This window comes from Nerophis lumbriciformis, linkage group LG20, assembly GCF_033978685.3.
Source record: "Nerophis lumbriciformis linkage group LG20, RoL_Nlum_v2.1, whole genome shotgun sequence".
Classification (NCBI taxonomy): Eukaryota; Metazoa; Chordata; class Actinopteri; order Syngnathiformes; family Syngnathidae; genus Nerophis; species Nerophis lumbriciformis.
In genome coordinates, this window is record NC_084567.2 from 34,584,468 (window position 1) to 34,608,579 (window position 24,112).

General features: G+C 41.7%; 1 protein-coding gene across 2 annotated transcripts in view; it reads left to right on the forward strand.

The window, feature by feature from the left end:
* phf24 (PHD finger protein 24) overlaps positions 1–20,618 on the forward strand; it is a 110,839-nt gene extending 90,221 nt beyond the window's left edge. Inside the window, exons 7-9 of one of the 2 annotated variants that reach the window (XM_061980855.2) lie at positions 4,770–4,802; positions 8,599–8,676; positions 19,571–20,618. In XM_061980855.2, the coding sequence (XP_061836839.2) occupies positions 4,770–4,802; positions 8,599–8,676; positions 19,571–19,667 (208 nt within the window). In that variant the 3' untranslated portion in view covers positions 19,668–20,618. The remainder of the gene's footprint in view (positions 1–4,769; positions 4,803–8,598; positions 8,677–19,570) is intronic. The other variant, XM_061980856.2, reaches the window with a different exon arrangement.
* Positions 20,619–24,112: the final 3,494 nt, after the last annotated feature.

The window sequence follows — 24,112 nt, forward strand, 5'->3', positions numbered from 1 at the left end:
ATTAACACAAAATAAAAAGATGCCTCGGGCTTGGACTGGTCCTGGATCGAGCATGGGCAGGTCTTGGATCGAAATAGATAACCCCTCCCGTCTCCTCCCATCGTACACAGCGGAATTTTCCAAGCCTTTGGCTTGGTGCAACAAAGACAGCCTCTTGTCTGTTCACTGGGAACTCAGAGAACGGAACGTTTTTTGATCATTTACATACAATTTTTCTGACATTGGCCATTCATTTACAACAGAGCTGACCTCGGCTATTAACATTGTGGACTCCTACAAATGACTCACCATTATGAATTAGCCTTTAATCCACAGTCTCCGCTTTCATTTTCTCTCTTTTCAAGGCCGTTTGCATGCTAACGTGACTGCAGTTTGAGGCACATGCGTCTGTGAATAATGTTATATTCGACAATTACGTAGGAAATCACACAAAAAGCAAACACAGACGTTTTAGCTGAAATCTGTAATTTTTGTCTGAGAGTGATTAGTAGGAGTGTGAAGATTTAAATGTGGCAATATTTCTAATTTACAGAAAAGTGTTTTTTTCGCTAATTTATTTTTTTCAGCATAGCTGTCCTGTCGTGCACGAGAGATTGGAACCGCTCATTCATTGCTTTGCGCTTTATTTTGCTCAAACCAAGAGCTTGCAAACATAGCCTGTCACGGCATGGTTCGGGAGACGGGTGGTCGTTCTCCTCCATTTGAGTCCCACACAGCCCATAGCGTTGTGTGTAAGGTGTTCCGCAAGGTTCTATACTAAGTCCAATACTCTTCAATATTAATATTACCGTATTTTCCGGACTATAAGGTGCACTTAAAATCCTTTTGTGGAAGTCGCTTCCTAGCGGTTCCACTGACATGCACTTCACAGGAGCCAGGCGTGCAAAGTTTGAACAAAGTTTTAATGTACATAGATTTTTATCACAAGTATTCTCTCCCGCAGGACGCGACTTTTCAGCCACGTCCGTATCCTCTCTCCCCTCCTGCTCCCGGCCGCTTACTGTTAAAGACAACAAATGATTAGGTTAACACGTACCACCTGTGAAATCTAATCACCTGCCAGCTGTGTCTCGCCGTCAGCACTGCCACGCCCCTGTCTGATGGTGCTCTGTCCTCAGCAACATGGACAGAGGCGGTGACCTTTGCTCCTGCAGGCAGCGCTGGCCACACCTCCCTCCACACTTTTTTTTTTCTCAAAACTTGACAGTGCGCCTTCTAACCCGGTGCGCCTAATGTACCGAATGATTCTGGTTTTGCTTACCGACCTCGAAGCTATTTTATTTGGTACATGGTGAAATGATAAGTGTGACCAGTAGATGGCAGTCACACTTAAGCGATACGTGTAGACTGCAATATGACTCAAGTAAACAACACCAACATTTTATATGTTCCATTGAAAATATAGAACATTACACACGGCGCTCAAAAATCTATCAAAATGTTTTAGTACGACTTTGGTAAGCTACGAAGCCGCACCGCTTGATAAATTGTACTGTGCTTCAACATACAAGTATTATTATGATGTGTGTATAAGGTAAGACATATTATTTGGTGTTTTGTTTTGCAATGATATGCAAAAGCAACTTTCTTACCTTCTGGTACCTGCTGATCTGTATTTGGGATCTGCATAAGTCCTGAAAATCTGCGATAAGCTACTTCTTTTTCTCTATCTTCTTATTATGGGACATTCATCCTCCGCTGTCGCCATTTCTAATATAAAGTAGTGTAAAGTTCTTACTTATATCTGTCAGTAAACTCGCCATGAAAGCACTAAAACATACCGGTATAGTGAGTTTACATTATTCACCCAAGGAACTTTAGTTATTAGAGAGCTCCGGTCGGACGTTTTTTCACGGGACACATTTCCGGCGTTGTTGTTGCACTAGTGAGCCACGGATTGGACGTTATTGGATTGAAGTAAAGTCTGAATGTCATTAAAACAGTTAGCGCCATCTTTTGACACTTCTTCCACCCCCGTCCTTGCACGCTACACAGCTACAACAAAGATGACGAAGGTGAGCCACGTTAATAAGACCGCCCACAAAACGGCGCATCCTGAAGCGACTTGAAGATGATATATTTTATTAATATTATTTTTTAATTTTTCCCCTCCCTCAGGGGGGGGGCTCGGCGGGGCGGTTGCTGGTTGTTCCATCTCCATCGTTGGGGTCCCTGCGGGTGGGGTGGGTGGTTCCCGTGGCCCTGTGCCTGGGTGGTCCTGCGGCGGCCGGTTTGGGTGGGGTGGCCGGGGGCTGGCCTCGCCGCGCTCTCCGGGGGTGGGGGGTGGGCTCGTGGGGGCCCGGTTGCCGGTGGGGCGGGGGCGGTCTTCCCGTCCGGTTGCGGGGAGTCTCTGGGTCCCTCGGGCGGGGCGTCTCGCCTTTCTGCCCGTGTGGGGTGTGGTCTCTCGCTGGCTTGGGGTCTGGCTGTCCCCTGCTTTTCTCGTGCCCTGTCCTCTGCCGGGTGCGTCTGTCTGCGGCCTGCTGCTGGCCCTTGTGGGCGGTACGGTGGGTCGGGCTCTGGGGTTCCTGTCGCTGGCCGGCTTGGCTGCGTGGGGGCGGTGGTCCCTGGTTCCCTGGGCACCACGCCTCCTGTTTGTGGGTTGGGCTCTCGGGGGTGATGGGGCCGTGCTCTGGCTCCCACGCACTCTGGGAGTCGAATGTATTGTACATGCAAATTCACATATGCTCACATACGTACATAGGTACCTACGCTCCCACATACATACACAAATACAGTACATATTTACCTACCTAATGTTCGTACATCCACACGCACATTCAATATACAAACATACACATACACATACTGTACATATACATTCACTGTACAAACACATATACACATTCTGTACATATACATTCATTGTACAAACACATATACACATTCTGTACATATACAAGTACATATGCATACTTACACTCATGCACATAATCACGTTTCATCAAACATATATTAACGTTGTTGCCCTAGGGTAAACTGGGTGTAACACATGGCACACTGACAAAGCTTAACCTATTGTGACTATAACAATCTACAAGGTTAATGTAGGTTGCTTCTCTTTCTCCCCCTCCATTTTTCTGCATTCTTTCGTATCTCAAGTTATCATTACGTATATGTATTGTTGCATTTAAACAACTGTATTGTTGATAATAAAGGTAAATTATTGGTATTGTTCATTATCAATAGCGCTATTTCTATTGGTATTTGTATTGATCCATTTGTAGTGTAATAATGCTCATTGTCATTTCTGTATTATTTTTTTTTTTTCGCTAACTGCTTATTTGCTATTACTTTTACCATCATATTTGTACATGTCATATTTGCTGATGTTGCTCTATTGTTGTTGTTGTTGTTGTTTGCTGTTGTTGTTTTTGTCTCTCTGTCTAATCCCCCTCTTGTCCCCACAATTTCCCCCTCTGTCTTCTTTTTTTTTTCTCTTTCTATCCCCTCCTGCTCCGGCCCGGCTGCACTAAATGATAATATAAATACATTTAATAAAGTCAAATACAAATAAGGCAACAAGAGAAGTATCCTACACTTCTCTTTTGTAAAGTAAATCTGAACAGCCGACATGGGCATCTACATCAACTATATGATTTGCCTGAGAAGCTGGACAGGACATAAAAAAAAAAAAAAAAAAAAAAAGAAAATATAGAACATTACACACGGCGCTCAAAAATCTATCAAAATGTTTTAGTACGACTTTGGTAAGCTACGAAGCCGCACCGCTTGATAAATTGTACTGTGCTTCAACATACGAGTATTATTATGATGTGTGTATAAGGTAAGACATATTATTTGGTGTTTTGTTTTGCAATGATATGCAAAAGCAACTTTCTTACCTTCTGGTACCTGCTGATCTGTATTTGGGATCTGCATAAGTCCTGAAAATCTGCGATAAGCTACTTCTTTTTCTCTATCTTCTTATTATGGGACATTCATCCTCCGCTGTCGCCATTTCTAATATAAAGTAGTGTAAAGTTCTTACTTATATCTGTCAGTAAACTCGCCATGAAAGCACTAAAACATACCGGTATAGTGAGTTTACATTATTCACCCAAGGAACTTTAGTTATTAGAGAGCTCCGGTCGGACGTTTTTTCACGGGACACATTTCCGGCGTTGTTGTTGCACTAGTGAGCCACGGATTGGACGTTATTGGATTGAAGTGAAGTCTGAATGTCATTAAAACAGTTAGCGCCATCTTTTGACACTTCTTCCACTCCCGTCCTTGCACGCTACACCGCTACAACAAAGATGACGGGGGAGAAGACGCTGTCGAAGGTGAGCCACGTAAATAAGACCGCCCACAAAACGCCGCATCCTGAAGCGACTTGAAGATGATCTGTAAAACATAATCTATGCAACATTTTGACCAAATAACCACCACTATATGTTATGTAGACCACAAAATAGTGTTTTGAATTTAGAAAAAAATCATAATATGACCCCTTTAATGCGCCTTATAATCCGGTGTGCCTTTGTATGAAAAAAGACGTGAATAGACCCGCTCATCGGCAGTTTGTTTATAATCCGGTGCGCCTTATGGTCCGGAAAATACAGTACTCTCTGTTTGTATGTTGTGTGTCACTAGTGGAAGTCATATCTCATCCTTTGCTTCTGTAAAATCCCCCATATTAACTGTGCATGAGCCCTTTTCACCACTGACCTTCACGCTCTCCATTCATCTTGTGCTGTATGATTCCACATGCCATTCCATCCCATGCTGCTCACCTGTTGACCACCACCACCACCACCACCACCGCACAGACTAATGGGACTCTGCGCTCCTTTAAGTTGTGGGTGAGTGTGACTCAGCACCGTGCATGACTCGTCTCTTCTCCCTCCACTCCAGGCAGTGCTCAAGTGCGCTCAGACAACCTTTTCCATTTATACTCTTGACCAGCATGCTGCAATCACACAGACGTGAAATGAAGTGTGAGCCCTTCACATTATCAGCTGCTCTTATATCCTATTAGATCTGCTGCTGGACACCGTTTATTAATTTAAGGAGACACTATGAGGCAAGACAGGGCGTGTGCACATCGCACTAAATTGCAACTTAATTAAAGCTCCATAAGTTGAAAATAAATTGTCAAAAAATGTTGATTTGATGGCTGCGTTACAGAGCCATAGTTTGATCATGAAATTGAGTTATTTTTAAGGTCAGACAGTTCAGGCTGCAAAATGCCAAGACAGTGTTGACTCATATAGATGTGGCAGACTATTTCTCACAGTGCATTGCTGGGTTTATAAAACCTGGTTAAATGTAGTAACAAAAAAAAAATGAAGTAAAATAGTTATTAACACAGGATGTCAAACTACAAAAGGCAGTGTGGAAGTTGCTTCCTCGCAGTCCCACTGTCAGACACGGCACAGGAGCCCCGCGTGCAGGTTTTAACAAGGTTTTAATAATCACAAGGTTTTAAATAAAGTCCTCTCTCCAGCAAGACGCGACTTTTCAGCCACGTCCGTATCCTTTCCCCTCTCCTGCTCCCGGCCGCTTACTGTTAAAGACAACAGATGATTAGATTAACACGTACCTCCTGTGAAATCTAATCACCTGCCAGCTGTGTCTCGCCGTCAGCACTGCCACGCCCCCGTCTGATGGTGCTCTGTCCTCAGCACCATGGACAGAGGCGGTGACCTTTGCTCCTGCAGACAGCGCTGGCCACATCTCCCCCCACAGGCAGCTTGTATAGAATATAATTGTTTTCATCATTTTAAATTCCTTCATTCAAAATTCACTATCTCATATTGCAGAGGTGTCAAAGTCATTTTTACTGAGGGCCACATTGCAATTACCGTATTTTTCGGAGTATAAGTCGCACCTGCCGAAAATGCATAATAAAGAAGGAAAAAAACATATATAAGTCGCACTGGAGCCCGGCCAAACTATGAAAAAAACTGCGACATAGTCAGAAAAATACGGTATGTTTGGCCCCAGGCGGCCGCTTCTAACAGTGAATACTATTATTACACTATTGTTTTAATGCATCTTATAAGTAGATTTTTTAAAAACTAAAATGTCAAAAAAATATAGTAAATTGCAATAATTTCACCTTAAAATGTAGTGTATATTACTGTAAATGGAAAAACAGTACTGCTGTTTTTATGGTTAAAAAAGGCAGCTCAGTTGCCATAATTTTACTGTAAAATTTACATTTGTTTTTTTACTGTAAATAAAAACCTGCAATTTTACAGTACAATTTTGGCACCTGAGCTGCCAGTTTGTTTGTTTTTTTCATTTTTTTTTTAGCCCGAATCAACAACTGTACATTTTTTCGGTGTATTAGTGTAAATGCCAAAACGGCACCGCAGTTTATTACAGTAAAAAAAAGTACTGTTTTTTTAATTGAGACAAAAATGCTGTAAAAACCGCAGTAAATTTCACAATTTTACCATGAAATCTGTTGCTACTTTTACATAAAGACAACAGATGATTAGATTAACACGTACCACCTGTGAAATCTAATCACCTGCCAGCTGTGTCTCGCCGTCAGCACTGCCACGCCCCCGTTTGATGGTGCCCTGTCCTCAGCACCATGGACAGAGGCGGTGACCTTTGCTCCTGCAGAAACAGGCAGCTTGTATAGAATATAATTGTTTTCATCATTTTAAATTCCTTCATTCAAAATTCACTATCTCATATTGCAGAGGTGTCAAAGTCATTTTCAGTGAGGGCCACATCGCAATTATGTTTGGCCAAAGGCGGCCGCTTCTAACAGTGAATACTATTATTACACAATTTTTTTTAATGCATTTTATAAGTAGATTTTTTTTTAACTAAAATGTCAAAAAAATATAGTAAATTGCAATAAGTTCACCTTAAAATGTAGTGTAATTTACTGTAAATGGAAAAACAGTACTGCTGTTTTTATGGTTAAAAAAGGCAGCTCAGTTGCCATAATTTTACTGTAAAATTTACATTTGTTTTTTTACTGTAAATAAAAACCTGCAATTTTACAGTACAATTTTGGCACCTGAGCTGCCAGTTTGTTTGTTCTTTTCTTTGTTTTTTTACCCCGAATCAACAACTGTACATTTTTTCGGTGTATTAGTGTAAATGCCAAAACGGCACCGCAGTTAATTACAGTAAAAAAAAAGTACTGTTTTTTTAATTTAGACAAAAGTGCTGTAAAAACCGCAATAAATTTCACAATTTTACCATGAAATCTGTTGCTACTTTTACATAAAGACAACAGATGATTAGATTAACACGTATCACCTGTGAAATCTAATCACCTGCCAGCTGTGTCTCGCCGTCAGCACTGCCACGCCCCCGTCTGATGGTGCTCTGTCCTCAGCACCATAGACAGAGGCGGTGACCTTTGCTCCTGCAGACACAGGCAGCTTGTATAGAATATAATTGTTTTCATCATTTTAAATTCCTTCATTCAAAATTCACTATCTCATATTGCAGAGGTGTCAAAGTCATTTTCAGTGAGGGCCACATTGCAATTATGTTTGGCCAAAGGCGGCCGCTTCTAACAGTGAATACTATTATTACACAATTTTTTTTAATGCATCTTATAAGTAGATTTTTTAAAAACTAAAATGTCAAAAAAATATGGTAAGTTGCAATAATTTCACCTTAAAATGTAGTGTATATTACTGTCAATGGAAAAACAGTACTGCTGTTTTTATGGTTAAAAAAGGCAGCTCAGTTGCCATAATTTAACTGTAAAATTTACATTTGTTTTTTTACTGTAAATAAAACCTGCAATTTTACAGTAAAATTTGGTCACCTGAGCTGCCATATTTTTATTTATTTTTTAATTTTTTATTTTTTTTACCCCAAATCAACCACTGTAGATTTTTCAGTGTATTACTGTAAATGCCAAAACGGCACCACCGTTTATTAAAGTAAAAAAAGTACTGTTTTTTTTTATTTAGACAAAAATGCCCTAAAAAACACAGTATCTATTGCTACTTTTACATTGCAAATTTTGATGGATAACTTGCTTTGAAATCATTATTATTAGTATTTATTTCTATTTAAAAAATGGTTTGAATGTTTGATAAATATTTTTGCATAATTAGGCAATATTTAAGTTAACATAATAAATATTGCCATATTGTGGTTACATGGAGTATATATATTTTTTTCTACCAAAATAGAAAGAAATAACACATTTAGTATTAAAAGTTACAGTACTTTATTGAACTTATTATTTCCAGGCTTTTGAAGGCCAAATTAAAATGAAGTGGCTGGCCACATCTGGCCCCCGGGCCTTGAGTTTGACACCTGTGTCATATTGCAAAGTGTTATATTCTGAATTAATTAAGAGATTTACACACTAAAGCTGACACAAAATAAAAAGCTATCCTAGATGTGAGCACTTGTCAACATTCACCAAGGTTTTTTCTCTCAAAAATGAGAAATAAATTAAATGAATTCCAAATATAAAAAATTAAAAGTCAGCATTTATTGTTTGGATTATGAGACAACGTTTGTTCATCCAATTGATTGTGGCAGTGAATAATGACTTATCTGTGTGTGTGTGTGTGTGTGTGTGTGTGTGTGTGTGTGTGTGTGTGTGTGTGTGTGTGTGTGTGTGTGTGTGTGTGTTGTCTGTTGTTGTCTTTTTGGGACAAGTATAAGTCATGTTGGCCCCATTTGTGAGAGCAGTCCGGTCAGCTCCGGGAGTGAACGAAGCAAGACCGACGACAACAGGTAAGTCCCTATTCTAGTAAAAAACTGCACACTTTGAAGACACTATAATATGTATGTGTATATGTGTATATACTGTATATATATATATATATATATATATATATATATATATATATATATATATATATATATATATATATATATATATATATATATATAATAATGTATATAATAATGTGTGTATACATATGTATATGTATATAATAATGTGTATATATATATATATGTGTGTGTATACATATATATTATATATGTATATGTATGTATGTATATATATTACATATGCATGTGTATATATATATATGTGTGTGTATACATATATATTATATATGTATATGTATGTATGTATATATATTACATATGCATGTATGTGTATATATATATGTATGTGTACATATACATATATATAATATATATTAATATATACATATATATATAATATATATCAATATATATATATATATTATATATATGTATGTATGTATGTATGTATATATATTACATATGCATGTATGTGTATATATATGTATGTGTACATATACATATATATGTATATATAATATATATTAATATATACATATATAATATATATATATATATATTATATAATGTATATAATAATGTGTGTATATATATGTATATGTATATAATAATGTGTATATATATATGTGTGTATATATATATATATTATATATGTATATGTATGTATGTATATATATTACATATGCATGTATGTGTATATATGTATGTGTACATATACATATATATGATATATATTAATATATACATATATATATAATATATATATATATATTATATATATATATTATAATGTATATAATAATGTGTGTATATATATGTATATAATAATGTGTATATATATATGTGTGTATATATATATATATATATATTATATATGTATATGTATGTATGTATATATATTACATATGCATGTATGTGTATATATATGTATGTGTACATATACATATATAATATATATTAATATATACATATATATATATATATAAATATATATATATATATATTTTTATATATATATATATATATATATATATATATATATATATATATATATATATATATATATATATATATATATATATATATATATATATATATATATATATTTATGATATGTATGTAGATACCTATCTATCCATCTCAAACCAACATAACAAGGGGGTAATGGCTCAACATACTCTGGGTCGCGGGGGGGCTGAAGCCTACCAGCTGCACTCTGCAGAAGGAAGAATTCTAAATCAGACAAGACGCCGTTGGGGGTGACACAAGCAACGAGACGCGAGAGTATATTCCAGCCTTCATACTTTTGTAATGTTTATTTTATGTTTATATTTTCAGTCCTACAAACCTAAATTAAGGAAGAAGTGTAAAGAAATAAAACTTAGAAAGGAATATAATTCAACAGAGGGAACATCAATCCTTAACAAAACTCACAGCGCTTCTGTTTCATGCTGTTAACTATCTGTATAGCTGCACATGCTGGAAATGTATTGACAGTGCAGTGTGAAAGCCAATGTGTTTACCTTGTAATTAAGTAAATGCAGTATCAAAGGAATTTAAACTGTGGAGGCACTTTTTGAGGAAACATCCACATTTTGATGTACGGCCCCTGAGCCCTTGTGCTCCTGATACTGCGGCCCTCTTCATTATGTAGTTGAAAAGCCCCGCCATACAGTGTAAAAAGCATTATATTCCGTACGTGATACAAAGAGTTGACGATACAGACGGTATCCGTTGTTTGAGTGTTCAGCACATTTTATGGCTGTAATCCTCTATCAGGATATATGTGAATATTTTGAACAACTGAGATAAGACACAGAGAAACTAACTCACTTGTCTTTTTCCCTCTATTAATTAATTACAAATTATTTATGTAGCCCTAACCACAAGTGTCTCAAAGGGCTTTACAAACAAGCAAGGAAAACTCAAAAGACCACAGCTGGGAAAAAGAAGAAAAGGGAACCACAGATGTGAAGGAATGAGTGGGTATCATTATTCCATCCATTTTTTTTTTACCGTTTGTCCCTTTCGGGGGTCACGGGTGATCCTGGAGCCTGTCCCAGCTGAACTCGGGCAGAAGGCAGGGGGTGCACCCTGGACAAGTCGCCACCAGGGCCAACACAGACAGACTAGGGGCCAACATTCACACACTAGGGCCAATTTAGTGTTGCCAATCAACCTATGAAGTGAAGTGAAGTGAATTATATTTATATAGCGCTTTTTCTCTAAAAGTTAAAGTTAAAGTTAAAGTACCAATGATTGTCACACACACACTAGGTGTGGCGAGATTATTCTCTGCATTTGACCCATCACCCTTAATCACCCCCTGGGAGGTGAGGGGAGCAGTGGGCAGCAGCGGTGGCCGCGCCCGGGAATCATTTTGGTGATTTAACCCCCAATTCCAACCCTTGATGCTGAGTGCCAAGCAGGGAGGTAATGGGTCCCATTTTTATAGTCTTTGGTATGACTCGGCCGGGGTTTGAACTCACAACCTACCGATCTCAGGGCGGACACTCTAACCACTAGGCCACTGAGTAGGTAGTGACTAGTGACTCAAAGCGCTTTTACATAGTGAAACCCAATATCTAAGTTACATTTAAACCAGTGTGGGTGGTACTGGGAGCAGGTGGGTAAAGTGTCTTGCCCAAGGACACAACGGCAGTGAAGCGGGGATCGAACCTGGAACCCTCAAGTTGCTGGCACGGCCACTCTACCAACCGAGCTTTCCCCAGGTGCATGTCTTTGGAGGTGGGAGGAAGCCGGAGTATCCGGAGGGAACCCATGCAGAGAATATGCAAACTCCACACAGAAAGACCTCAAGCCCAGGGATCGAACCCAGGACCTTCTTATTGTGAGGCACACGCACTAACCCCTGTCCCACCGTGCTGCCCAGGTATAATTATACGAATTTACCCATCGGGACGCCAACAGATAGTTATAAGGGGATCTTCTATGGCATTTGTTTTGGTTTTGCGTGGTGAACACTTGGATGCAAGAGGTAAATGGTAAATGGTAAATGGGTTATTCTTGTATAGCGCTTTTCTACCTTCTTGATTTAGGGCTATATAAATAAACATTGATTGATTGACTTCAATCAATCAATCAATCAATGTTTATTTATATAACCCTAAATCACAAGTGTCTCAAAGGGCTGCACAAGCCACAACGACATCCTCGGTACAAAGCCCACATAAGGGCAAGGAAAAACTCACCCCAGTGGGACGTCGATGTGAATGACTATGAGAAACCTTGGAGAGGACCGCATATATGGGTAACCCCCCCCCCCCCCACCCCCCCCTCTAGGGGAGACCGAAAGCAATGGATGTCGAGTGGGTCTGACATAATATTGTGAGAGTCCAGTCCATAGTGGATCCAACATAATAGTAAGAGTCCAGTCCATAGTGGGGCCAGCAGGACACCATCCCGAGCGGAGACGGGTCAGCAGCGCAGAGATGTTCCCAGCCAATGCACAGGCGAGCGGTCCACCCCGGGTCCCGACTCTGGACAAGCCAGCACTTCATCCATGGCCACCGGACCTGTGCCCACCCCCCCTCCACAAGGGATAGAGGGGAGCAGAGGAGAGAAGAAAAGAAACGGCAGATCAACTGGTCTAACAGGGGGGCTATTTAAAGGCTAGAGTATACAAATGAGTTTTAAGATGGGACTTAAATGCTTCTACTGAGGTAGCATCTCTAATTATCTATAATAATATAATAATCTAAATAATAATATAATAATCTAAATAAATAATAGCATCTCGACTTGTAGAGGTCTTGCTCCTCCGGGTTCTTCGGACCACCAATGACGGACATGAGAGGCTTGACGGTTTGGAGATTTTGTTTATTTTTCAATAAAACTCCTTCTCTGGTCGCTTTTCAGCACTCGCCTCTTCTCCCCGTCTCGCTCTTCCGGTCGCTTTTCAGCCTCCCACGTCTTCGTCTCCGTCTCGGGTTTGTTCTCGGCCATCCACTCCGACTTCACCAACCACGTCCTTCTCGGCTGCTGCCCTTTTATACAGTGACAGGCGATGAGACAACTGCGCCCAGGTGGGCCATCGACGCACCTGTCGCCCATCTCGGAGCCGGCCCCCGGCGTGCCCCGCCTCGCTGCAGGTCCGCCCGGCCACGCCTCCTCACAGTACTCAAACTGTGAGGAGGTTGGTAGAAGCTGGGGATGGAACCAGGAACCTCAAGAGACCCCTAAAGCCCAGCCTATGAACAACACCACAGATCTTCATTGTAGTCCATCGGGTGGAGTTTTTTCTCGCCCTGATGTGGGATCTGATGTCGTTGTGGCTTGCGCAGCCCTTTGAGACACTTGTGATTAAAGGGGAACATTGTCACCAGACCTATTTAAGCGTCAATATATACCTTGATGTTGCAGAAAAAAGACCGTATATTTTTTTAACCGATTTCCGAACTCTAAATGGGTGAATTTTGGCGAATTAAACGCCTTTCTAATATTCGCTCTCGGAGCGATGACGTCATCGGGAAGCAATCCGCCATTTTCTCAAACACCGAGTCAAATCAGCTCTGTTATTTTCCGTTTTTTCGACTGTTTTCCGTACCTTGGAGACATCATGCCTCGTCGGTGTGTTGTCGGAGGGTGTAACAACACGAACAGGGACGGATTCAAGTTGCACCAGTGGCCCAAAGATGCGAAAGTGGCAAGAAATTGGACGTTTGTTCCGCACACTTTACCGACGAAAGCTATGCTACGACAGAGATGGCAAGAATGTGTGGATATCCTGCGACACTCAAAGCAGATGCATTTCCAACGATAAAGTCAAAGAAATCTGCCGCCAGACCCCCATTGAATCTGCCGGAGTGTGTGAGCAATTCAGGGACAAAGGACCTCGGTAGCACGGCAAGCAATGGCGGCAGTTTGTTCCCGCAGACGAGCGAGCTAAACCCCCTGGATGTCTTGGCTCACACCGTCCCTTATGCCACCGAAGATGATCAAGAGAATATCGACCCTAGCTTCCCTGGCCTGCTGACATCAACTCCAAAACTGGACAGATCAGCTTTCAGGAAAAAAGAACGGATGAGGGTATGTCTACAGAATATATTAATTGATGAAAATTGGGCTGTCTGCACTCTCAAAGTGCATGTTGTTGCCAAATGTATTTCATATGCTGTAAATCTAGTTCATAGTTGTTAGTTTCCTTTAATGCCAAACAAACACATACCAATCGTTGGTTAGAAGGCAATCGCCGAATTTGTCCTCGCTTTCTCCCGTGTCGCTGGCTGTCGTGTCGTTTTTGTCGGTTTCGCTTGTATACGGTTCAAACCGATATGGCTCAATAGCTTCAGTTTCTTCTTCAATTTCGTTTTCGCTACCTGCCTCCACACTACAACCATCCGTTTCAATACATGCGTAATCTGTTGAATCGCTTAAGCCGCTGAAATCCGAGTCTGAATCCGAGCTAATGTCGCTATAGCTTGCTGTTCTATCCGCCATGTTTGTTTGTGTTGGCTTCACTATGTGACGTCACAGGAAAATGGACGGGTGTATATAACGATGGTTAAAATCAGGCACTTTGAAGCTTTTTTTTAGGGATGGGTAAAAAAATTTTTTAAAACTTCGAAAAATATAATAAGCCACTGGGAACTGATTTTTAATGGTTTTAACCATTCTGAAATTGTGATAATGTTCCCCTTTAAGGTCTATGTAAACAAACTTTGATTGATTGATGATTGATCCATACACGACGCTTTTGCTGCTATTAAATCCTATGAAAACTGAAGAACCTAAAGATGAATATGCACAAATGCAGGAAAACAATGTTAATAAAGGTAAAAAATAAAATAAAATCACCCATTCTTTGTATGTCTCTGGCTAAAATCACCATTAAATGGTTGGTTCCGGTTTCTATTCCTGCTATGTTGATAAACGTGATTTAACCCCCAATTCCAACCCTTGATGCTGAGTGCCAATGGGTCCCATTTTTATAGTCTTTGGTATGACTCGGCTGGGGTTTGAACTCACAACCTACCGATCTCAGGCCACTGAGCAGGTATAGGTATAGGTATAGGTATAGGTATAGGTATAGGTCAGGGGTCGGCAACCCAAAATGTTGAAAGAGCCATATTGGACCAAAAATACAAAAAAAAAAGTGTCTGGAGCCGCAAAAAATTAAAAGCCATATTACATACAGATAGTGTGTCATGAGATATAAATTGAATTAAGAGGACTTAAAGGAAACTAAATGACCTCAAATATAGCTACAAATGAGGCATTATGATGCAATATGTACATATAGCTAGCCTAAATAGCATGTTAGCATCGATTAGCTTGCAGTCATGCAGTGACCAAATATGTCTGATTAGCACTCCACACAAGTCAATAACATCAACAAAACTCACCTTTCATGCACAACCTTAAAAGTTTGGTGGACAAAATGAGACAGAAAAAGAAGTGGCATAAAACACGTCCTAGAAAGTTATACATGTAAACAAACTACGGTGAGTTCAAGGACCACCAAAATTAGTAGGACAAAACGGCGCTCGCCAAATACTCGAATCAGTGAAGCATGTTTAATATAAACAGTGTGCTTTATAACAATTAGGGAGGTTTGTGTCATGTTTGTCCTCCTACAGAAACCATATTAAAACAAAAAATAGATTGTTTTCCCCTCATCTTTTTCCATTTTTCATACATTTCTGAAAAAGCTCCAGAGAGCCACTAGGGCGGCGCTAAAGAGCCGCAAGAACCGCGGGTTACCGACCCCTGGTATAGGTATAGGTATAGGTCAGGGGTCGGCAACTTTTACCACTCAAAGAGCCATTTTGACCCGTTTCCACAAATTAAAGAAAACAATGGGAGCCACAAAACTCTTTTGAAATTTAAAATGAAATAACACTACATACAACGTTTTTTTTTGCTTTGTGCTATGTATAAACCAGGGGTCTCAGACACGCGGCCCGCACCTTAATATGGAAATGTAATGTTAGTGCGGCCCGCGAGTTTTATATGAAGGGCACTTGACAGCGTCACACTTGCCAACCCTTCCGATTTTTCCGGTAGACTCCCGAATTTCATGGAAACTATTCTCTTGAATGTATGCTGATTTTCACCCAAACAACAACAATAATAAGGGCGTGCCGTGATGTCACTACCTTTAGCGCCCTCTACGGCTTGAACAAACAGCTTGCCAGCCCAGTTACGTGTTATATGAGGCTTCTGCAGACACACATAAGTGAATGCAATCCATACTTGGTTAACAGCCATACAGACCACACTGAGGGTGGCGATATAAACAACTTTAACACTCTTACTAATATGCGCCACACTGTGAACCCACACCAAACAAGAATGACAAACACATTTCGGGAGAACATCCGCACCGTAACACAACAGAACAAATACCCAGAATCCCATGCATCCCTAACTCTTCCGGGCTACGTTATACACCCCCGCTACCACCAAAGCCCGCCACCCCAACCCTGCCCCCGCCACACATCAACAACACCCTCCCACCCCCCGTGCGTAGATTGAGGTGGGCGGGGTTTGGTGGTAGCAGGGTGTGTGATGTAGTTAGGGATGCATGGGATTCTGGGTATTTGTTCTGTTGTGTTACGGTGTGGATGTTCTCCCGAAATGTGTTTGTCATTCTTGTTTGGTGTGGGTTCACAGTGTGGCGCATATTAGTAAGAGTGTTATAGTTGTTTATACGGCCACCCTCAGTGTGATCTGTATGGCTGTTGAACAAGTATGCCTTGCTGTCACTTAGTGTGTGAGCAGACGCCGCATACAAAATGTGACTGGGCCGGCACGCTGTTTCTTAGGTGAAAAAGCGGACGCGACGACAGGTTGTAGAGGACGCAAAATGCAGTTCCATCACGGCACGCCCTCAATTTTGTTGTCCGGGTGAAAATCGGAGAATGTTTGCCCTAGGAGAGGCAGTGAAATCTGGAAGTCTCCCGGAAAAATCGGGAAGGTTGGCAAGAATGCAGCTGAGCCGCATCAGAGTGGTCAAAGAGCCGTATGCGGCTCCGGAGCCGCGGGTTGCCGACCCCTGGTATAGGTGTTGGTATAGGTATAGGTCAGGGGTCGGCAACCCGCGGCTCCGGAGCCGCATGCAGCTCTCTGATCACTCTGATGCGGCTCAGCAGCTTACTTGCTGAACCCCCCAATTTTCCCGTGAGACTTCCGGATTTCAGTTCCTCTTGGGATTAATATTCACCAATTTTCACCCTTACAGCTATAATAAGGGCGTGCCATGATGGTACAACATTTGGCGCCCTCTACAATCTGTATTAACAACGTGACAGCCCAACACTTGTTATACAATATACATCTTCTGCTTGCACACGTACGTGACAGCAAGGCATACTTTGTCAACAGCCACACAGGTTACACTGACGGTGGTCATATAAAACAACTTTAACACTCTTACTAATAATGCGCCACACTTTGAACCAAAACCAAACAAGAATGACAAACACATTTCGGGAGAACATCTGCACCTTAACACAACATAAATACAACAGAACAAACACCCAGAATCCCATGCAGCCCTGACTCTTCCGGGCTACTTTATACACCCCCGCTACCACCAAAGCCTGCCACCCCAACCCTGCCCCCCCACACATCAACAACATCCCCCCACCCCCCGTGCGTAGATTGAGGTGGGCGGGGTTTGGTGGTAGCAGGGTGTGTAATGTAGTTAGGGATGCATGGGATTCTGGGTATTTGTTCTGTTGTGTTTATGTTGTGTTACGGTGTGGATGTTCTCCCGAAATGTGTTTGTCATTCTTGTTTGGTGTGGGTTCACAGTGTGGCGCATATTAGTAAGAGTGTTATAGTTGTTTATACGGCCACCCTCAGTGTGATCTGTATGGCTGTTGAACAAGTATGCCTTGCTGTCTCTTAGTGTGTGAGCAGACGCCGCATACAAAATGTGACTGGGCCGGCACGCTGTTTCTTAGGTGAAAAAGCGGACGCGACGACAGGTTGTAGAGGACGCAAAATGCAGTTCCATCACGGTTGTTGTCCGGGTGAAAATCGGAGAATGTTTGCCCTAGGAGAGGCAGTGAAATCTGGAAGTCTCCCGGAAAAATCGGGAGGGTTGGCAAGAATGCAGCTGAGCCGCATCAGAGTGGTCAAAGAGCCGCATGCGGCTCCGGAGCCGCGGGTTGCCGACCCCTGGTATAGGTGTTGGTGTAGGTCAGGGGTCGGCAACTTTTACCAGTCAAAGAGCCATTTTGACCAGTTTCACAAATTATAGAAAACAACAGGAGCCGCAGAACTTTTTGAAATGTTAAATGAAATAACACTGCATACAAAGTTTTTTTTTTTACTTTGTGCTATGTATAAATCAGGGGTCTCAGACACGATGCCCACACCTTTTTACGGAATTTTTAAGCTGGTGCGGCACGCGGGTTTTAAATGTGTAGCGGTTGTCAGCGTCATGCGTGCCGTGATGGTACAGCATATAGCGCCCTCTACCATCAGCGTGCCTGATCAGCCACATGTTGAGTGGGGCTTTCGCTTGCTCACGTAGATGACAGCAAGGCATACTTGGTCAACAACCACACAGGTTACACTGACGGTCGCGGTATAAAAAAAAAACTTTAACACTCTTACTAATACCATACCATACCATACCAACTTTATTTATGAAGCCCTTTAAAAACAAGCACAGTTGAAAAACAAAGGGCTGTACACCACAAAGAAATAGAGGCAAAGGACAGACTAAAAAATAACATTTAAAACAGAAATAAAAATACACAATTAAAAAGCAAATATAAATTACCCTAAGAACAGTTTGTTAGATAAAAACAGTTTAAAAGTTAAAAACAGTTCAAAAAGTTAAAAGCTAAAAACAGTTCAAAGTCTCATGCTGGGTTAAAAGCCAGTGAATAAAAATGGGTTTTAAGAAGGGTCTTGAAAATAGCCAAAGAAGGGGCCTGTCTCACATGGAGAGGGAGATCGTTCCAGAGTTTGGTAATAATGCGCCACACTGTGAACCCACACCAAACACGAATGACAAACACATTTCGGGAGGACATCTGCACCGTAACACAACATAAACACAACAGGACAAATACCCAGAATCCCATGCAGCCCTAACTCTTCCGGGCTACATTATACACCCCCGCTACCAAACCCCGCCCACCTCAACCGACGCACAGAGAGGGGGGGGGGGGGTTGATGTGTGAAGGAGCAGGCTTGGGGTGGGGGCGGGGTTTGGTGGTAGCAGGGGTGTATAATGTAGCCCGGAAGAGTCAGGGCTGCATGGGATTCTGGGTGTTTGTCCTGTTGTGTTTATGTTGTGTTACGGTGCAGATGTTCTCCCGAAATGTGTTTGTCATTCTTGTTTTGGTTTTGGTTCAAAGTGTGGCGCATTATTAGTAAGAGTGTTAAAGTTGTTTTATATGGTCACCGTCAGTGTAACCTGTGTGGCTGTTGACCAAGTATGCCTTGCTGTCGCGTACGTGTGCAAGCAAAAGACGTACAATGTATAACAAGTGTTGGGCTGGCACGCTGTTAATACAGATTGTAGAGGGCGCCAAATGTCGTACCATCATGGCACGCCCTTATTATAGCTGTAAGGGTGAAAATCGGTGAATATTAATCCCGGGAGTCTGCGAGAGGCACTGAAATCCGGAAGTCTCACGGGAAAATTGGGGGGTTCAGCAAATAAGCTGCTGAGCCGCATCAGAGTGATCAGAGAGCCGCGGGTTGCCGACCCCTGGTATAGGTATAGGTACCAGTACCAAAATATTGGTACCGGGACAACACTAATGCAAACACACCGAGCACCCACTGGCAGAAATGTAGATCGGCGCCTATGATACGGCCCCTAGTGAAATTGAGTTGTGTTTTTAATATACTCTCTGTCCAATAGGGCGACGACGTGGGCGGACTTTCTAAGGGAGAGCGCCATCTACATTCTGGCCGCGCGTCCCAACAGCCCGTCCATGCACATCCGTCTTCCCCTATAGTCCAGGACCCTGCACTGCACTGCACTGCAGAGAAAGGGGCGGAGGAGGGATAAACCAATCGAGTCTGGGGGGGGGGGGGGGAGTGACGTGACGACACCGCGAGCGAGGCTGGACCGAAGGCGGCAGATCAAACACCTGCGTGGGATCTTGCAGCCAATAAGCTGACGAGCACGGAGCGGACGGACGAGGAGGGAAAGAAGTCGAAAAAAATATGGCGTAAAGTTGGAGGAAGGTGGTGCACACCAGCTATTGGGCTGCTGGCACTTTTCAAACGACAAACTCCAGTTTCCACGACCCCCTCCCGCCCCCCCTCGGGTTGAACTAACCCCTCCGTGCGGGTACATCACTCTCTTTCACAGCCTCATTCCGTCTCCGTGAGAGCTGTTTGCTACCGTCGTGTTTATTTGCTATCGAGTTTGTTAATCACAGCACACTGAGGCACACGCAAATTCCGTTTCAGCACGGGGGAGGACACAAACCTTGCAGGCAAGAAAGCGTTCAGTATATCAAACAGAAATATATGTAATAGAGCTGCTATACAAACTAGTCTAATTTATTATAATGCATTACAAATCTGTATTTATTCCTGTATATTCCAGCTTATCCTCTCATTACTAAATCTTAGTTGTTTTTTTTCCAGATGTAGTGTGAATAAGGACGTGACCCTGTTCGTGACATGTATATAATGCCATATATCGCGTTGCCGAAATCCCCTCGATGCGGTGAAAGCACCGGCCATGATAATCTGCTGCGAGAATGCAACCGGGTGTTGTTGAGACGAAGATTCTATGATGTTTCTACGAAGGTTTTGTGCGCATAACAACTAGAGCTTCATGTATGTGTGTTTTGAAAAACCGGGTTCTCTCTGTGAATAATTTATGGTGTGACATGGAACCTGATCATGTGAGGGGTATGTCACAGTGCTGAAATAAATGCATGGCATTAACTCTCCCGGAGGCTCTTGTGTTTTCTGTGTGTGCTCCGGTTTCATGACTAAAACACGGGAAATTAGCACAATGCTTACCATAAAAGCCATCATACGTGAATATTTGTTCTAATAACTTTGTACTACTAGTGGGCGTGTTGCGTGTGATTTACTAAGACTGTGTGTGCAATTAAAAAGTGGTGCAGACTGCCTTATTTAAATGAGTATTTTGCACGTTGTGTAAATGGTAAATAAAAACAGAATACAATGATTTGCAAATCCTTTTCAACCTATATTCAATTGAATAGACTGCAAAGACAAGATACTTAACGTTCGAACTGGTAAATGTTGTTATTTTTTGGAATTTGACGCCTGTGACAATGTTTTAAAAAAGCTGGCACAAGTGGCAAAAAAGACTGAGAAAGTTGAGGAATGCTCATCAAACACTTATTTGGAACATCCCACAGGTGAACGGGCTAATTGGGAACAGGTGGGTGACATGATTGGGTATAAAAGTAGATTCCATGAAATGCTCAGTCATTCACAAACAAGGATGGGCCGAGGGTCACCATTTTGTCAACAAATGCGTGAGCAAATTGTTGAACAGTTTAAGAAAAACCTTTTCTCAACCAGCTATTGCAAGGAATTTAGGGATTTCACCATCTACGGTCCGTATTATCATCAAAGGGTTCAGAGAATCTGGAGAAATCACTGCACGTAAGCAGCTAAGCCCGTGACCTTCGATCCCTCAGGCTGTACTGCATCAACAAGCGACATCAGTGTGTAAAGGATATCACCACATGGGCTCAGGAACACTTCAGAAACCCACTGTCAGTAACTACAGTTGGTCGCTACATCTGTAAGTACAAGTTAAAACTCTCCTATGCAAGGCGGAAACCGTTTATCAACAACACCCAGAAACGCCGTCGGCTTCACTGGGCCTGAGCTCATCTAAGATGGACTGATACAAAGTGGAAAAGTGTTCTGTGGTCTTAGGAGTCCACATTTCAAATTGTTTTTGGAAACTGTGGACGTCGTGTCCTCGGGACCAAAGAGGAAAAGAACCATCCGGATTGTTATAGGCTCAAAGTTGAAAAGCCAGCATCTGTGATGGTATGGGGGTGTATTAGTGCCCAAGACATGGGTAACTTACACATCTGTGAAGGCGCCATTAATGCTGAAAGGTACATACAGGTTTTGGAGCAACATATGTTGCCATCCAAGCAACGTTACCATGGACGCCCCTGCTTATTTCAGCAAGACAATGCCAAGCCACGTGGCTTCATAGTAAAAGAGTGCGGGTACTAGACTGGCCTGCCTGTAGTCCAGACCTGTCTCCCATTGAAAATGTGTGGCGCATTATGAAGCCTAAAATACCACAACGGAGACCCCCGGACTGTTGAACAACTTAAGCTGTACATCAAGCAAGAATGGGAAAGAATTCCACCTGAGAAGCTTAAAAAATGTGTCTCCTCAGTTCCCAAACGTTTACTGAGTGTTGTTAAAAGGAAAGGCCATGTAACACAGTGGTGAACATGCCCTTTCCCAACTACTTTGGCACGTGTTGCAGCCATGAAATTCTAAGTTAATTATTATTTGCAAAAAAAAAACCAGCAAATATTAGCTCATTTGGAATTTGACGCCTGCGACAATGTTTTAAAAAAGCTGGCACAAGTGGCAAAAAAGACTGAGAAAGTTGGGGAATGCTCATCAAACACTTATTTGGAACATCCCACAGGTGGACGGGCTAATTGGGAACAGGTGGGTGCCATGATTGGGTATAAAAGCAGCTGCCATGAAATGCTCAGTCATACACAAACAAGGACGGGGCGAGGGTCACCACTTTGTCAACAAATGCGTGAGCAAATTGTCCAAACAGTTTAAGAACGACATTTCTCAACCAGCTATTGCAAGGAATTTGTCATGACTTGGTCCTGGGGTTTAGTTTTTCTAGAAGGCAACGGAAAGTTGGCTCGAGCGAGACGGGAATGTGAGAACATATTTATTTAATTAATTATAAAAAAGTACAAACGAAAAGCGCGCACAGTGGCGGAGAAACAACTTGGCTATGAAAACAAATACTTGCACAAAGGCAGAAACTATGAACAACAACAAAAAACACGAACTGTGGCATTAATAAACAAAACTTACTTGGCATGGACAAAAGGAGCAGCATGAACGATGGACATGAAAAAAGTGTCAGAAATGTGCAGAGCATGAATGCGGGATGTCACCAGAAAGACAAACTGAAAACAATGAACTTAAATACTACAGACATGATTAACGAAAACAGGTGCGTGACTCAAAACGTGAAACAGGTGCGTGACGTGACAGGTGAAAACTAATGGGTTGCTATGGTGACAAACAAGAGTGCACAATGAGTCCAAACGTGGAACAGGTGAAACTAATGGGTAATCATGGAAACAAGACAAGGGAGTGAAAAGCCAGAAACTAAAGAGTCCAATACCTAAACAAAACAAAACATGATTACACAGACATGACAGAATTTAGGGATTTCACCATCTACGGTCTGTAATATCATCTAAAGGTTAAGAAAATCTGGAGAAGTCATTGCAAGTAAGCGATGATATTAGGGATGTTCGATCCCTCAGGCGGTACTGCATCAAAAACCAACATCAGTGTGTAAAGGATATCACCACATGGGCTCAGGAACACTTCAGAAAACCACTGTCAGTAACTACAGTTCGTCACTACATCTGTAAGTGCAAGTTAAAACTCTACTACGCAAAGCCAAAGCCATTTATCAACAACACCCAGAAACGCCGCCGGCTTCGCTGGGCCCCGAGCTCATCTAAGATGGACTGATGCAAAGTGGAAAAGTGTTCTGTGGTCTGACGAGTACACATTTCAAATTGTTTTTGGAAACTGTGGACGTCGTGTCCTCCGGACCAAAGAGGAAAAGAACCATCCGGACTGTTCAAGGCGCAGAGTTCTGAGAATCTGGAGAAATCACTGCACGTAAGCGGCAAGGCTGAAAACCAACATTGAATGCCCGTGACCTTCGATCCCTCAGGCGATACTGCATCAAAAAAATTGGTCTCCTCAGTTCCCAAACAATTACTGAGTGTTGTTAAAAGGAAAGGCCATGTAACACAGTGGTAATTTTTTTTGCAATGTGTTGCTGCTATTAAATTCTAAGTTAATGATTATTTGCAAAAAAACAAAAACTAGTTTCTCAGTTCGAGCATTAAATATCTTGTGTTTGCAGTGTTTAATTGGTCTCAGTCTGAATTGAACTCGTCAAAAATTAAATAGATGCGATCAAAAGTCTGCTTACAATGGAGCCTTTCAATTCTGCGGATACGCCTAAAAAACATCCAAACACCTCCATTAAGGTTTTATATACATGTTGTAATTATATATGTAAGGTAGTAACAAGCACATTTATAGTAACAATATTTACGTATTTTGATAATTCTAACCATTCATTTCTAAAACGCATCACAATGTTTGTTTATTTTTTGCTTCATCACTGATTATTACTCACTGCATACTTCAT